The sequence below is a fragment of the Aulonocara stuartgranti genome, assembly GCF_965226115.1.
Source record: "Aulonocara stuartgranti genome assembly, chromosome: 3".
NCBI lineage: Eukaryota > Metazoa > Chordata > Actinopteri > Cichliformes > Cichlidae > Aulonocara > Aulonocara stuartgranti.
In genome coordinates this window covers 26,231,779-26,248,549 of record NC_138941.1, presented here as the reverse complement: position 1 = coordinate 26,248,549, position 16,771 = coordinate 26,231,779, and the positions used below count along the sequence as shown (strand labels likewise).

The window sequence follows — 16,771 nt, the reverse complement described above, 5'->3', positions numbered from 1 at the left end:
AGCTCAAAATTCTCATTTTGTGGCTCAAAGTCACCAAAGCGCCGTGCGAACTCAGTGCGCTCAGTTTATCAGCAAAGTGCGCATCTGGGAACACTGTTGCGCTGACTTGGTTCAACATTACTTGGCAACAGGGAAAGTGAGGCAAGTTGCACTGAACATTTGTGACAGCTTAACTTGAAATGCCTTCACCGCATCATACATGCCATGTCCATGAACTGACAGATTTCCTTGCTGAGCTCAAAAACCCTATTGAGAATTTTTCCCCAACTCAGCCAACGGACCTCTGAGTGATGGCACGTCGGCAAACTCTGAATCTATTTCCCACATAAAAGACTGAAATTGACGGTGATTTAAACCTTTAGTTCAGATAAAATTTACGGTTTGCGTCACGGTGATCATTACATGCTCCATTTTTAGGACTTTACCACACGGCGTTTCCTGGTGTATGATGCAGCATGCTGTTGACTCACTGGTACAGTTCTCCTGCATCTTTACTCACATCCTGCCGACTAGTCCACTTTTTTCACCGCACAACACCAGCGCTCCATCTGTTGTAAGTCCAACAAGTTTGTCCCAGGGCAGTTTCATGTCGGTTACACTTTGACATACGTTTCTGCTCAGGCTCTCATTTGCCAAAATCTGCGTTTTGTCTGGACACAAGACGTTGCACACCTTCATCATGCAGTTCTTCAGAAACTCTCCCTCGGTAAATGGCCGGGCTGATTTGGCTGTCTCCTCTGCTACAATAAAACTTGCTTTCACAACAGCTTCACTTTGTGATTTTGCTCTGGAGAAAAAAGTCTGCTGAAATGTTAGATTCTTCTTTAGCTCTTCTACTTTCTGTAGTTTCTGCTCGACATTTAGGTTTTTCAGCCTATTTGTCGCCTTAAATTAAATTCCTTAATTACAGCCACATTAGCTCCACTAATAAGACACACGGGTTTACCGGCAATGTTTGTAAACATATATTCAGTCTCCCACCGGTGCTGAAAGGCTCTTTTTTCAGAATCAACTTTTCTCTTCGCCATTGTGAGGGGCTAGCTTCGCAATAACAGAAGTTTGACTTGATTGACGTGGGGATGTTCCCAGCTAGCCTAGCGTTCGTCAAGGAGGCTGCAGTGCTGCATTTTGGGATCTGTAGTTTGTGTGTTATTAGCGCCTCATATCGCCGGGCCATGCATAACAATAATAATAAATCTATATAAAATGATCTCGCGGGCCGGATATAAATGTCCGCCGTGCCAGATGTGGCCCGCAGGCCTTGGGTTTGACACATGTGCTATAAGGCATTGGCTTAACTGTGAGTGATGGTATGCTTTACACGCTTTAGTGCTCCCATGTAGCCCTCTGTCCTTCTGTTACCCTCTCATTTGTCTTTCGCCACCATCTTCTCCTGTTTTCCATACTGCTTAACACCACTCTCTTCTACCGTCTTTAGCATTTTACGACATTGTGTTCCCTCTAGCTAATCTACCCCTTTACCAAAGACTGAGTTGTAGACATAACTGGCTGAAAAGATGGCTTATCTCTCAATTAATAGATAATTTCACCAAAACTAACAAGGAGTGTTTCCAACAAATGAAAATAAAATTGATTTTCACACAGGTGCTAGTATGATAAGGACGAGTTTACAGAGCATCTGAACCTAGTCAGGCATGCTAAACATGTTTGCCATTCAGTACCAGCCACCTGAACTGGCAGTTCAAAACAATTCTGCTTTTGCTGAATCACTACTGTAAGTAGTAGCTGATCTGCCACCAAGATAAATGCCTACATTCATCGTTGTTCTAACTAGTAACACCCATCCTAACCCTACAAAGGTTTTGATGTCATGTACACGTTGAAAGCTTGCAGTAATTTGTGGTTATGCTTGTAGTGTCCTGCCTCTGCCTAGCCAGGTTATTTGTTGGCTCCAAACAAATGGATACATTTGTATACTTTTTAAAAGCACATCATTAGTGACTGTTACCCTCTTTGCCATATAAAATTGGAAATATATTTTATGGCATCAGTGCTATGTTCAAGGAATCATATTCAAAAATTTTGACTAAAATTCCAGGAAACAAGAAAGGAGAAAACCACAAATATAGTAGAAATCTGGCCACCCTTACTGTTGTTATTGACTCCGAAAACCTATAAAAAGAACCCTCTAAGGGACACACTAAATTCTATGTAAGTTTGAGCACATAATAGTCTATCTGGATCAAGTAGCTGTAAAGTTAATACTCAAGAAAAAGTGATGAAAATTACCTGAAAATTACCCTTCAACACTCTGAGTGTTTAAAATATATGTTCATCTTTAAAGTAGCCAGTCAACAGTGTTGCAGACCTGTCTGTTATTGAAAATCAGTCATTGGAGTCTCTAAGCTGAAAGTCATCAGCTACAAGATGTTTATGGCTGGATTTCTTGCCTCATCTTGTCTTTTCAAACATGTTGTGTGATTCTTTATAACAAGCACAGCACTTGGTTTGTCAAGAGGTTTGGCAGGAATGATGCAAACAAAGGACTCACGGACACAAAAATAAACTAAAAAACAACCTTTTATTTGGTGGAACACCAAAGTCCATAAACAAAGAAAAAAATATCCACACTTCACACTCACTGACAGGAACGCAGAACTGTAGATTAACACACACTCAAACAAAAGGAAAATGGGGCTATATATACATACACAAATGCACTGAGGGCTAATCAGGGAATTAGACACAGCTGTGGAACAAGGCCCAGGTGAAACTAATTAGGATAACGACACAAGGGAAATAAAGCTACATGCAAAACATAGGCGACAAATGACTACAAAATAAAACAGGAAATGAGTAAACAGGCAAAGTCAAACAACAATTGAATGATCAAGACAAAGGAAATTCTTCAAGCAGTCTCTGCAATGATGGTAATGACAGTTTTTCCTTTTTTGGATACAGAGCTGAACGCAAAACCAAGAGAAAACCTGTAAATAAATCAAAAAAAATAAAGCTTTTATTTTTTATGCTGCTTTTCCTCTCTTGCACCTATCTCTCTCTTTTTCTAACACCTTAAGCAAGAGGAGTTTACGCCTTATTTGCTGCCAATTTTAGTATTATCATACCTAATTACCAGTACTAATCTGTGCTAATGGTGACATTATGAGGTGTACAGTACATGTGGCAGCGTGGTTAATGTTGAAGATAACCAAAGGAGGCTTAAGTTTAAGAATAACCCAGCATATCTGTGTTCTTGTTGAGCATTCAGTGCCGGTGTGTAGGTGTAGCATTTGACAGAAAGGAAGAGTGAGTGGATGAGATAGTGTGCCCGTGTGCAAGAAAAAAAAATAGGTTAGATTGGAGGGCGTTTGAAAGAGATACCATGAAAGACAATGAGGAATGACAGCAGCGGTCTGGACAAATTAGGCAGCCAAAAAAATCATGAACCACATCACAGAAGGCAAATTATACACACAAGCAAATGCAAAAACAGGCCAATGCAAATCAAAACCAAAATGTGACACAATACACACAAAATAATTCAGCAATAATAATTCTGCTCAGTAAGTTAGAAGCTTGGGTAAAAATTCTGTGAAAAACAAGAAATGAAATACAATATTCTGTACATCATATTAGTTAGGTTAAGCTGCAGTTTGGTAAAATCCATCAAACCCATCTAATCTAAGTCAGGTTACACAGCATCTAACATTAACTAGCTAAGCATTGCATCATGCTTGGCTAGACAGCTGAATAACTCTACTGGGTAAGTGAAGTACCCTTAACCAAAACCTTTCATGCTGTTTTTGCTGGGAACAAAGTATTTCCTGTTAATGATCCACTTCTTTCAAAGATCTTGGTCCTCTGCATGGAAACTGTGTGAAGTCTGCTCACCCAGACTGGCGCAATCTTCATCAAGTCTTCTTATAGCAGCCAAAACTGTACTAACTCTCCCCAGTTTCCTAGATATTGTATTTTTGTTGTTGTTGTTTTTTTTTTTAAGTAATGCTACATAGTCAGAAAACAGAAAATTGTGTACTTTTTAGAATGGCTTACAGTCAATAATGCACATATTTTGTGAAGATACCACCAGGGCAATGCTGGTTTGTTTTCTTCCTGGACATCTCCGGATTTGTTTATACTTTTCTGATCTGGTCTGAAAAGGCACATCTACTGTTGCAGGATAGACTCAGGGCCCAGAGGCAATGCAGGAGTGTAGTTCCCTTTTGCACCAGTTATATTTTTTAATCAAGTTACGGTACTGTTGTGTACCCCAACTTTAAATGACTTTGGGATGATTAATGAAAAAAGGGACCAGATTTAAACTTAAATTTAACTTTATGATGACTCCCAACAGTATTTATTTGTTCAGCACATGCAAACAGAACGCACACAAATCAGGTAATTGGCAGTCCTTCATATCCTGTTGCTATTGAGCCACACCTTGCTCATAACCTGCCAGGGGTGCTTCCACATTTTCCCAAAGAAAACAATTAAAGCATGTAAACATTCATATATTATACTTTATATATTTAAAAATATGATCCAAACACACCCATAAATCGTGTATTTACAATTAAAACATAAAATCATACAAATCCAATACATTTCTCCCTTTTCTTATTTAGTCTCACTATTTCTATCTTGTTCCAGCACAGTTGAAGTGGAGCACCCATGATTTGGTTGTGCATGTACAATTAGCACCTAAAATACCCAAGCAAGTCCTTGATATAACTTAAACTTGGTCTCTTCCAAGAAATTGTGTCTTCTGCTGCTATAAATGAGATATGGCTACAGATGTTATAGATGTTTGGCTATAGAAGTTTAGGACAGGGTCGTATGTCTATTGTCACGGTGCGGCATGGCACACCGTGGAAGGAGTGGGGAAGGAGGACCCAGGCGCGGAGCTCTATGTATAGGCAGTGTTTATTTACAAGGTGAAAAACAACGTAACAATAACTCCCCGTATTTTCCCAGACTCCCGTGTCGTGTCTCCTGTGAATAGTCCGTGTGCTCTCTGCTCCCGTGTCAGCACCCCCCGGTGCTCGCTGCTCTCCGTGCCCTCCACGCTCTTCCTGCGGGAAACAATAACGGCAGCTGTCAGGACACTCAGATCGGCAGGCATATACTTTCAGACTTAGCTTAGACAGGGTGACTAACGTGGAGTCTCATGCAATGATCCCGCGTCGGTGGGAGCTCCGAGACTCTCTTAAGTAGCTCCCCCGACGAGGCCTGATCAGCAGCAGGTGTGTGGCTTCGGGTGTGGCCAGTCCCCTTGCAGGGGCCTGACGCCGCCTATAAACGGGTGCTCAGCCACACACACATATATACACACACAAGCACAGAGAAGGGAAGCAACACCAAAATACATATAATAATGATAATAATAATATAATAAATAACTGCTCAGAGATCCTGGGTCGCCCAGTCCCAGGACCCTGACATCTATGCTTCCCAAACTAGAATACACTTACATAACTAGTGAATATTTTCAAGGTTTCAGTTTTTCTTAAGTATAAGATCTTCACTTCAACTTGTCATATATGTTTGTTTGTTTTTTTACATGATTGAAGAAATGAAACGTGTTTCATAAATGAGAAACTTAATTCTGAAGCATAGTAAAAAGTTTTCTACCTTCATTTTCACTCTGACCTCTGTGCAATTGAAATTTCACCCTTTTCCAGTGTGGGAAGTAGTAGATATGAATAGAAGGTGATGACTTTCATTCCATCCTTTCATGAGAACAAGAATTGTACTCCAAACACAAAGAGCAGGTAGCTCTTTCTGTTTTTATACTCTCTGACAATTCAAATGAGAACATCTGCTGGCGGAATCAAACCGAACCGGAACAATCTCCTTAACCTTTCAGCTTAGACAGCAGCAGAAATCAGGGATTGAAATGAAGACCAGCTTATTTTTTCTCTGTTTTATTGTGAGCAGTGTGGTAAACAGAGAGTGCGAACAGCGCACAAATGGAGAGAGCTCTGCTGATTCACAGTATTACCTTGAGGAAGGCCTCTCACAAAGCTGTGTACAGAGTGTTCAACAAATAAAAAGAAAACTAAAACTATAAAAGACAAGAACAATTTGCTTTGCCTTCAGCAATTAATCCATTATGAATGCATACACGGAGGCACACTCTGAGCTCAAACAATAGAGCTGTATTTCATCAAAGACCATTGGAGACATTTGCATTGGAGCTGTAGGCAACGTTCGCTTTTTTTCTGTTTCTGGATATCCCCTGGAGCCTTTTTAATTTTTTCAATTTATTATGCATATTTACTCCATTTGTGAGGAATGGTTTTGTACAAGAAGAAACATTTGTATGGTTTATGGAATGAACCAGAGTTCAGGAGTTTAAACACCAGTGATGAGAGTACAATACACTCTTTAAGTTGTGGGTCCACACCTCAGTACTAGCAGACATCGGCATTCGGCCTGCTTTCATCTCGCTTCTTGGCTCTTCCTGTTTCCCTTAGCAAAACCTTTTCTCTGACCTAAAATTGTTGTTACCGGGTCATGTGCAGGAGATACTAAAGCAGCTTCTTTTCCGCTAATACTTGTTCCACACTGCAGTTCATGAAAAAGTCATGTACTTATTCAAGTTTTAAGTCATTTCCCCGTGCTGTTGAGATTCCCCGGCAGCGACTATAACTAATACTTGAAACTACCTGAAGCAATTAAAATGCATTTGCTGGCTCTCAGTATTAACAGCCATGACAACACAGACTATGCTGTTGAAACTGCATTTTGTTTTTTGAGTCACATGTTTTTAAATCATAGTCTGACTCCAAATGCACAATCATAACCTTTCAACCATTTGCTTTTCTTTTAGGTGGTGTACAAGAACAACGACTTTAAGCTGGAGCTGTCACGGCTGGCCATCGAGCGTGACCCGAAAATCACCCTGAATGGTGACCTGGTGTTCCGCTGTGAGGATGTAGCAGCCCTGGATCCTGTAACTTTTGAGACCCCCGAGTCCTACATCTCTCTGCCAAAGTGGAACACCAAGAAGACGGGCTCTATCTCTTTTGACTTCCGGACCACAGAGCCCAGCGGCCTTCTGTTATTCAGCCACGGACGGCCTCAGGGGCCTAAAGAGCAGAAGCCTGGTAGGGAGCTGAAGACTGATTACTTTGCCATGGAGCTTCTGGAGGGGTATTTGTACCTGCTGATTGATATGGGCTCCGGAAAAACAAAGCTCAAGGCCAGCAACAAGAAGGTCAACGATGGGGAATGGTGCCATGTGGATTTCCAAAGAGAAGGAAGGAAAGGTGAGGAGTGCTTTAAAACTGGGTTAGTCACTTTTTTATGTTGCATGCCATTTAAGTGCATGTGAACGGCTCACTGGATTAGGAAGACAGAAATATAGACTCTGCACGGAAAAGGGGACAGAACTGACTTTGTCATAGTCTAATACTGTTTTGTCCTTCATGACAATTCAATCATGTTGGAAGCAGAGTAGTGATTGCATATACTAACAGTATATCTATTTTTAAAAACTGTGTGATGTCTTTAAATTCCTCTGCCTTCTGGGGGTGCAAACAGGAGCATCTGTATGCTTGAGTGGGCATTGTCTGATGAATGATCTGTAGGTGGGAAAGAACCTTGGACATTATATCTCCCTCAATTGTTGCCTTATAATGAGGAAGCGTGTGAATGTGTGCGTGCATACGTGTGTGTGTGAGTGTGTATGCACGCATGGGATCTCACTGCTGCTCCTCCTGTAATTGGCTTTTAATAGAAAATTAAGATGGAGTCGTTAATCACCGAAAGAGAGAGGGCCTTTTGTTTCACCCACTCCCTGCTGCATTCTGCTTCCCTTCTCCTCCATTTAGCCTATTATAGACACATTAGACACACACACGCATATGGATGCACACTCTACTGTCATCTATTCTTTCTGTGGCGTGTATGTCCTTCTGTCTCCGTCTGTCCCTGTTCTGTTTCCCTAAATTAGCCACCTACTGCCCCTCCCACTATTCCGCTCACTCACATTTACGTATATAGACTATACACATTTTCAGTCCTGACCATCTGAATCACTTTAGTCAAGCACTAAATACAAGATGCATGCTCAGTCATGCACAGATAAGCTGGACCTATATTCATTCATGTAGCTGCAGTTAGGGTGATGTATCCAGGTGCCAGTAACATCAGATTCAAAAGTTAACATCTTGCTGCTTGTTTCTTCTTTCTTTCTGTATTTTAGGATCAATCTCAGTCAACAGCCGCAGCATGCCCTTCAGCTCCCCAGAGGGCAGTGAAATCCTGGACCTGGACACTGATATGTACTTGGGCGGGCTGCCCGAATCTAAGTCAGATCTCATCCTGCCGCCAGAAGTTTGGACAGCGCTCCTTAACTACGGCTACGTAGGCTGCGTCCGTGACCTATTCATCGATGGCAAGAGCCGGGATGTCCGCCGGCTGGCTGAGATCCAGAGTGCCCTGGGTGTCAGCAGTTTCTGCACCCGTGAGCTACAGAAACGCTGCAGCAGTGCCCCTTGTGGCAACGGAGGTCTTTGCAAAGAGGGCTGGAACCGGTACATTTGTGATTGCACTGGCACCGGATACCTTGGTACCAACTGTGAGATAGGTAAGAAGGGCCAAGAGTGAAGCTTCTTTGACCACTTAAGGATTAATTATAGAATCTGAATTCATTGTATATAATTGAATACTGACTATGATAAATATAATTGTTTTGGCTACACTCCAGAAAAGAAATGAAATGCTTTTTTATCGCATTAAAAGCAGGACAAACATATACACACAAGCAAAGATATTCCTTTATATGAGGCCCCATGCACTGCAGTAAGAATGAAAAGGAAATCATGAGAGTCCCAACACCAAACAACGAAAAGTTTCTGTTAAGTTAATGTGCTGACACATACGACAGCATTCTTCCTTGTATTGTAACCAACAAGGAGCTGTGTGTGCACCAAATGCCACCTGAGACTTGCTTGCATTCAGCCCACTGGCTGAAGTGCTGGGATGTTGGCAGGAGTGCGACAGAGCAGCCAGGCCTCCTGCCGCCATCTGTGTCAGTCACACACACACGAGTGGCCTTTGCACCACAGCGAGGCAGGGTGAGGGAAGGAGAAATTGGATTCAAGTCAGGACAGTCAGGGTATAGGATGAAATATCCTTATTTTGAAGGGTGATAATTTTAACAATTTACTATTTGGTTCCTCGGATGACAAGCGTGGTTTAAGTGATGTTCTTCTGCCATCTTGTGGATTTTTGTATTATTGCAGGCACACTTCTGTAATACCCAGCTAGATACACCTGTGTATATAAACTGAGTTCACAGATTAGCTGAATGACAGGAGAATCTGTGATATTGATTTGACAGGGACAGGGCCCTGCAGGTTGTAGTGATGGTGATTATGCAATAATGAATGGTCTCTTTTAGCCGTTCACTGTTTTGATAAAATAATGCAGCGGCATCACATTTTTATACAAGTGGGACTTTTGTCAAAGTACACACAGTGTGTTGTGTAGGATTTGCGAATCTGATGTGCTCTCTTGAAATAGCAGCATTTTAAGCGATTGCTGGCCTGTAGGAGGGATTTTTCTGCATCTTTTAACATCGTGTTTTTGTACACTCTAAAATCTAAATGCTTGAAGCACCCTGTGAAAGTGACTCATGTTAGCCTGTGGTGACACATATCGACCCACGCTCCAAGATAAGAGCACTCCTCTGGAACTGTCAATCTCCAACAGCGGTCTATTTATGGCAGCAGCGATGTTAGAGAAAGTAACCACGCTTCAATGTAGTGTGAACATGAAGACCGTGTTACAGCACGGACTGAGTTTTGTTTTTCTAAGCTTGGCAAGCATCTGATGTTTTTGTTAAGTCCTTTTTTTGTGGTTTCCTGTTCTTCTTGTATTAATACACTACACTTTAAAATTGTCAGCGTTTTCTTGAAATGTGGGTTCTTGTAAACAAATGTAAACATAATTATGAGATAATTATTTATCCATCCATATTTTTTATCCCCTTATCAGGGGGCTGGGTCACAGAAGCCCAGACCTCCCTAAGGCGTTCCTAGGCCATCCGATAGATCTAATTTAAGCAAATGTTATACATATTTAACAAATCCATTGTAAATGATAAGGTGTGCTAAAAGTGTACACACAGAAAAAGACATTCAGAAGATGTGCGCATTGATTATTTCTATGAAATTGTTAAATTTGAATGTCTGAGAGGTGTAACAAGATTTATATCCCCTTTTGTTTTGGTGTGACGTTTTCAGACATACATGGCTTTGATCTTGATTCATGCCGAATTTTCCCTTGATCCTATGCTGTTGATATGGCGTCCAAATACACGTCTTGTCTAAATCCTGTTTGAATTAGAGCTGTCGTCTTTGGAGAAAGCGGGACGTGAGTGATTGAAAGATTTTTCAACTGTAATTAAGCTTACGTGGATTATCACAGCTACTTTAAACTTAGCTGTGATACCGGCCCGACCTTTGTTCGGGAGACACCGTTCCCTCGATTGTTACTCGTTGCTTACTTCATCCTCTTCATCGCCCCTTTGCAGAGGCGACGGTGCTGAGTTACGACGGCAGCATGTACCTGAAGATCATCATGCCAGTCACCATGCACACGGAGGCCGAAGACGTGGCGCTGCGCTTCATGTCTCAGCGAGCGTACGGCCTGCTCATGGCCACCACCTCCAAGGAGTCAGCGGACACCCTGCGACTGGAGCTGGACGGAGGCCGCGTCAAGCTCACCGTTAACCTCGGTAGGCCCCCGTGATTCATTGTGGATGTCCCCGCTAACCTTTCCCTTGCCTCCTTCCCTGTCTCCTCACACTCACTTTGTATTTCAGCATTGTATGCCTTTGTACTCAGAATAATGGTTTGACATTTTGAGTTTCACAGCATGATTTTTTTTTTTATAACATTGTCAGGTAGTTGGCTGGGGAAAAGTTTCTGAACACGTCCCTCTGTTACATCAGTAGGTTCTGGCCGTTACCTAATGTTTTTAACTGCCAACAGTGCTAAAGAGCTATTTATGTGAGAAAACTGAGGAACAAAGAGAAACTTATCCCTTACCAACTGCTAACTGTGAGAAAATGAGACAAAGTCAAAATGTAAAACTAGCTCCAGAACGCAGTCATTGCAGCCTCTGTAGGGAGACACCCTGCAGTAACTTCTCTTCAATATGCTTCGACCCCTGCCCCCACTTCCTCTGCATTCATCCCCTTCTTCTTGTACTCTGTGAAGCCCCATGGCTCCTCATCCTGGTAAAAAAGCTCCATCTCTAACAATATCACTGCCTTGACCCTGAGCCCTTGAAGGTTGCTCTTAAAGCTTCAGGGTGGGCTTGCCTCTGTCTTGCGCTTCCTAATGGTTCTTGCGTTATACCGGAGCTCTACCAAAGCTTCCCTGGTGCTGCGAGTAGGCAGGAGTCTTTTTCATAGGCCCATGTGCTGAAAGGGAGGTTTGAGGATGTGAAGCAGCCTGAGTGTTAATAGGAGAAGCTCCGTGATTTTGTAAGCTAGATGGAATCTTAGGAAGGGGATATGAATCCCCTCTAATAATGCTTCCTATTGACTTATTAAAATTTCATTGCAATGAATACCATTGCTCTGGGGAAGATGGTATGACCTTCCAGCTCTAGATACTTTAAATCTGTCCTGACCCTTTGAAGGACCACACTGTCAGCAGTGAACCAGGAGGAGCATGACAGAGGTGCACTCTGGAATATTAGAGTTTAAGCCACCTTAGAGACATGAATGGGGACAGTGGGATAAATGAAGGAGGCCATTCCCCTCTCTTTCCTCTTTCTATCTTCTTTCTCCTTCACACTCTCACTTTTTTCCATCAGTCATAAAACCCCTCCTGGCCAGGACACAAAAGATGGAACTTTTCATCCCTTCAATGGCCTGTATGTCTGCGGCCCTCGGATCAAACAGTCAGAGACCAGCTCACAGCTGTAGCTGTCGGGGCATACACAGCTGAACTTAATGTACCTAGGGCCACATCTTAACCTCTCAGCTATGCCCCCACACTTAAAGCTAATCCTCAAGAGAATTTCTATACCAGCCCCTTTTCCTTCCTTTCTTACCGGCTTTTAAATGAAACTCAGCTTAGCTATGCTAATGATTTCCACTGCTCTTTTGCAAGAAAATTAATTAACAACTAAAGTGAAACAAGTCAGAAGGGAATCCTTCTGATCTGTTAAGGCCTTAATCCTTGTTAAGATAATTAAAATCCTGGTAATTAATCACTAGGAACTGCTATAATTGGGCAGATGTAGTCCTAATGATATCTTTAATGATAGAGAGTGACGGTAACATGTTCAGCCTGCGATGTGTAGGCCAGATGACGGCTGGCATGTTTTACCTAATGCCATAAATATTGTATTTATTGATTCTCGAATGAGTAATTCATGATTAGACCTCCTCTACAAAATGCTTTACACTGTTTACAATCATGAATGTCGCTTTTGTCCTGAATTAAATGTATTCGGAAAACATCAGTCGATGCTCGTGGCCCCTAAAAGCATTTTAATATCATTGTGTTTGTATGACCTCCAAATCTCTACAGAGTGATCCTGGTTCCTGGCTGTTTGTGTCCACTATTCTGTAGCGGTTGACAGCTCGAGACCACAACCCAGCCACTCTGCCACATGCACACGTAGATCATAACATATCAGCGTGTGACAGGTAGAGTGTACTAGTTCCTGTCAAAGAAATCCCTAGCTCCATTTAGAGTCGAGTCAAAGGTCCGTTTACGCTGAAGAGTCACATTGAGTTTCTTGGGCATTTACGGACACTTTGCATGATTTTAACTGAGCTTTTCTGTGCTTTAAGCCACAAGATCATATTTTTAAACCTTTTAAAATGATGAAACACTTTTTACGGCATTTTCCTCGCACCACTTGTAGCAAGTAGCACAAAATATATACAGGCCTATTTCAGTTTCTGTGCACAAGGCACGAGGTGGCTGGGATGTGCAGATCACCTTTTCGTGTCAGTTACTGTCGGGTTTGTCGAACCCAAAGTGCTGTAGAAGGCAAGTGAATCTCAAATTACCAGGAAAGGCAGCTGACGTTACAGTTGCGTGGTGCGACGTCTGCTGTAATGACGGTATTGCAGCGTTTATGTCCACAGTGTGAGGAGAATGGATCAGTTAGATAGTACTCAAACCATTTTTTTCAAACCGCGTGATTATAACCAGCACATTTAGACCATTTCTAAACAGTTTTCTAAAGGATGTTTTTATTATTATTATTATTATGAGGAATAAAAATCACAATAAGCAGTGGAAGAGATAAAAAGGCCATTAAGAGATTGTGCTTAATAGGAACCAAGTGAGTCCAAGCACAGAATTTACTTTAGTTTTCCTTATAATCACAAAGTAGTCTTATTAGGTATTCAGTGTCAGCAGTAGACCACTTTGTATAGTTTATTTTCATATTTGTAATACATAGATCTTATTTTGCAAGTCTGCCTTCTACTGTGCTTTGGGAGGATTGGGTGGAGCAAGGCGAAGGAAGGTTGATGGGATTGATGAAGGGAAAGGGTGATCCTGACTCAGAGCCTGTCCCCGGATGGTGGCCCCAGAGCAAAGTTTGGTTGTCTGCAGAATGTACCTTGAAGGATGTAAAAATGTCTTTTTTTTCTCTTTTATCCAATCTCTTCTTTCTATCCTTTTTCCTCCTTTTCTTTTTATTTGATCTCACCATTTCGCTCTCTCTCCCGCCAGATTGTATCAGGATAGACTGTAGCCTCAGTAAGTGGTTCTATCCATTTTTCTGACTAAAATGTATCTGTCTTTTTCATCCTGACTCTGTGCCGTGGCGCTTTCTGCTCTCTTCTGTCCACATGATTTGTTTCCCTCCGCTCATTACCCGTGTCTCTGCTCCCATATTTTCTTAGTTTTGAAAACACAACTTTTAATTTTTTCCCATCATTCAGCTTTTTTCTCCCGCCTCTATTGTATGTCTGTCCCTTTTTTTTAAATTACCTGATCTGTGTTTTTCTTATTTCCTTTTGTCACTTTAATTTCCCCTTTTCTCACATAGATTTAATTAATGTTTCACTTGCGTAATTATTAGAATTTTCCATCCCACAACCTTTCTCATTTGTCTACTCTCAGCTATGAAATTATTTCATTGCCTTCCTCCTGCTTATTCCCCATTCTAGTCATTTTCCTGTCAACCTTTTCCACAAACACATTCAGAAAAGGGCAGCTTGACACTCCCCTGTTGGATGTCCCTATTTTCTATTATGCGACGCTGAGTTTGGGCTCCACATGGCTGCACACACAGGTGTTGCTTGTTTTCTTTGTGGGGGGGGGAACTGTAGTTTTGTCCCCCCCCCTTCAAAGCTAATTGCTTATCCACTGAGAGATGGCACCACCTGGTGTGTGCTTGTTTTCCGAGCAAGCTAATGTTTTTCTGCCTCATGCTGACAAAATGATAGCAAACTGTTATTTCTATCACGGTCACTGACAATTGAACAACTAGCCCACAGGTAAGTGCTGCCAGCAGTGGTGACAAAGTAGAGAAAACCTCTTGTTTGCCAATGATTGCATGTGTGTGGGTGTGTTTCTCAGTTTCGATGAAGTATTTGTGAAGGGGGAAAGGTTGGGGCATGACTTTGATCTGTGTCTAACAACAACAGCTGAGAAGGTACCAATTAATAAATCACTTCTGTTTTCTTTTGTGTATGTTTAGAGAATTGGGCATTAATTAATTTTCTACTTCGTTATTGCAGCCAGATTAATCACATTTGTCGTTACACTATGTCACTCACATCACTGCACCTAAAAGCTATTCATACAAAACTACAATGCAAAAACCTCATGAGCTTCCATCGGGTTTCGAAGTGGCCTTAGTGTATGTCGAATTATGTCCCTAAATATGTGGAAGAGACACCAGAAGAGGAAACATTTCAATTATGCTTAAAAGAGCACAATACCCTGGATTAACCACTAGATGTCAGACTAACACAAGGGTTTAGCTCGATTAAAGACTGACATACGCTTTGTTCCAACATAGCGTTCAAACATTTCACTGTGAACCTGTTTAAAACTGAACAACTTCCGTACTGAAAGCTGTGGCATCAGAGGTTCTGTATGCTTTATTGTTAAAGCTCAAAAGAAGCTGTTGAGTTTAAATATTGATTTTCTTACACATTCTTTCTACTTAAGTAGTAATTTGTTGCAGACTTGGAATTCAGTGGTTTTGCAGGGAATATTTTATTTAACCTTTCTTTGTTTCTTTGCATGACTGATCTTGTCTGGTAATTTCCTTTTTTATGGGTAGGACTTCTCTCGGTCACACAACAGTGTGTGAGAGTTTCAAGTATATACAGTAAGTGTAACTGGATGAGAGCGAGGGACTGTGTGTGTGTGTGTGTGTGTGTGTGTGTGTGTGTGTGTGTGTGTGTGTGTGTGTGTGTGTGAGAGAGAGAGAGAGAAAGAGAGAGAGAGAGAGAGAGAGAGAGGAAGAGAAAAAGCAGTGAGGGAACAAATCAGGCAGAACTACAGACAACAATTTATTCAGTACCATGACATCTCCTGGTCGATATCGCCTCCCGAGTCCTACAAAAGCTTAAGCCTTGAATTTTAGTAAGAAAGTCAGGATTACCGAAGTGTCTGCTGGTTGGTCCACAAAGAAAGTAGCCAGCAGAACAAAGATTTTGCAGGCTGAGCATTCATTTTACATTGTAACCATAACGAAGATTCATGTATCCTCTCCTGGACACTCTGGGCAGGCCATCCGTCATGGGGCTAACACATACAGTAGAGACAGACAACCATTCACAGCCATATTATAGTCGCTAATTATTCTATCCCCATTCGTCTCTTTGGAATGTGGGATGAAGAGTATCTGGGGAGAACCTGCACAGACACAGAGAGAACATGGAAAATCTACAAAGAAAGGCCTTGATTCCCACTCAGGACCTTCTTACTGTGACACTGAAACAGGGCTAACCACCACACCACCATGCAGTTAATTATGACATTAAGATATATATTCACAAGTATTTGGTAGTACCCACAAATAATGCATTTAATGGACTGCACTGTTATTGACCCGCTTTTATGTCTGGACTTTGGGCTGCCTAGTTTTGAAAGATCGGCTTTGTGTTTTATTGCAGCGTAGCTCAGTTGACTTAATGTGTCTAGATATGATACAGAGCATAGCTGTAGCCCTCAGCTCTGTCCAGGTCAGGGTGTCAAGCTGATGATATCGGTTTGGAGGGTGGCCTCTCAGCCTCCAGCAGCACCTTCTCTTAGCGAGAGATGAGATGCGATTTGGCATGACATATGGCCAGCATGTGGGGTGTGAGAACTCCGTCTGCTAATGCCATAGCCTTTGCCCCATCCATCTGAAAGTGCTCACTTCAGCATAGACTGAAACGCCCAGTGTGTAGGAGACATTACAAATAACTGTTCATTAGGCAGGACTGAAAAATACAGGGTGTAGAAATCATCACAAGACTAAATGGACCTTTTAGGCTTTGTAACAAATTCATTCACTAGTTATGCACATTTGTCATTTTCCAAAAGAACATTTCAAAATAATCAAAAAGCAGCTTTAGAAGAGTTAGCAATGAAATATTGGTCAGAATGGAGAGTTGGTTAAAAAGCTGCAGTTTTATCTTAATATGCACACTTTATCCTCTCGAACATAACATTTATTTTAATGGGAAACACTTCCCCAATTCACTGCTAGCGTACTGTCGCCATACTGATATGGTAGTGAGGTCAGTGTATGTACAAGTAATTTCTCAGACTTGAGAGTTCAGCCTACATGCTGTCGTGAACACTGTTTTTTGTTTTTTTCT

The 16,771-nt window shown here is 41.7% G+C and overlaps 1 protein-coding gene across 13 annotated transcripts in view; it reads left to right on the top strand.

Annotated features, from left to right (window-relative positions):
• Positions 1–16,771, top strand: part of nrxn2b (neurexin 2b) — a 698,285-nt gene that overhangs the window by 339,115 nt on the left and 342,399 nt on the right. For 12 of the 13 annotated variants that reach the window (XM_082527645.1, XM_082527647.1, XM_082527643.1 and 9 more), the window contains 4 exons: positions 6,794–7,232; positions 8,171–8,554; positions 10,505–10,708; positions 13,680–13,706. In XM_082527645.1, coding sequence (XP_082383771.1) covers positions 6,794–7,232; positions 8,171–8,554; positions 10,505–10,708; positions 13,680–13,706 — 1,054 coding nt within the window. The remainder of the gene's footprint in view (positions 1–6,793; positions 7,233–8,170; positions 8,555–10,504; positions 10,709–13,679; positions 13,707–16,771) is intronic. The other variant, XM_082527644.1, reaches the window with a different exon arrangement.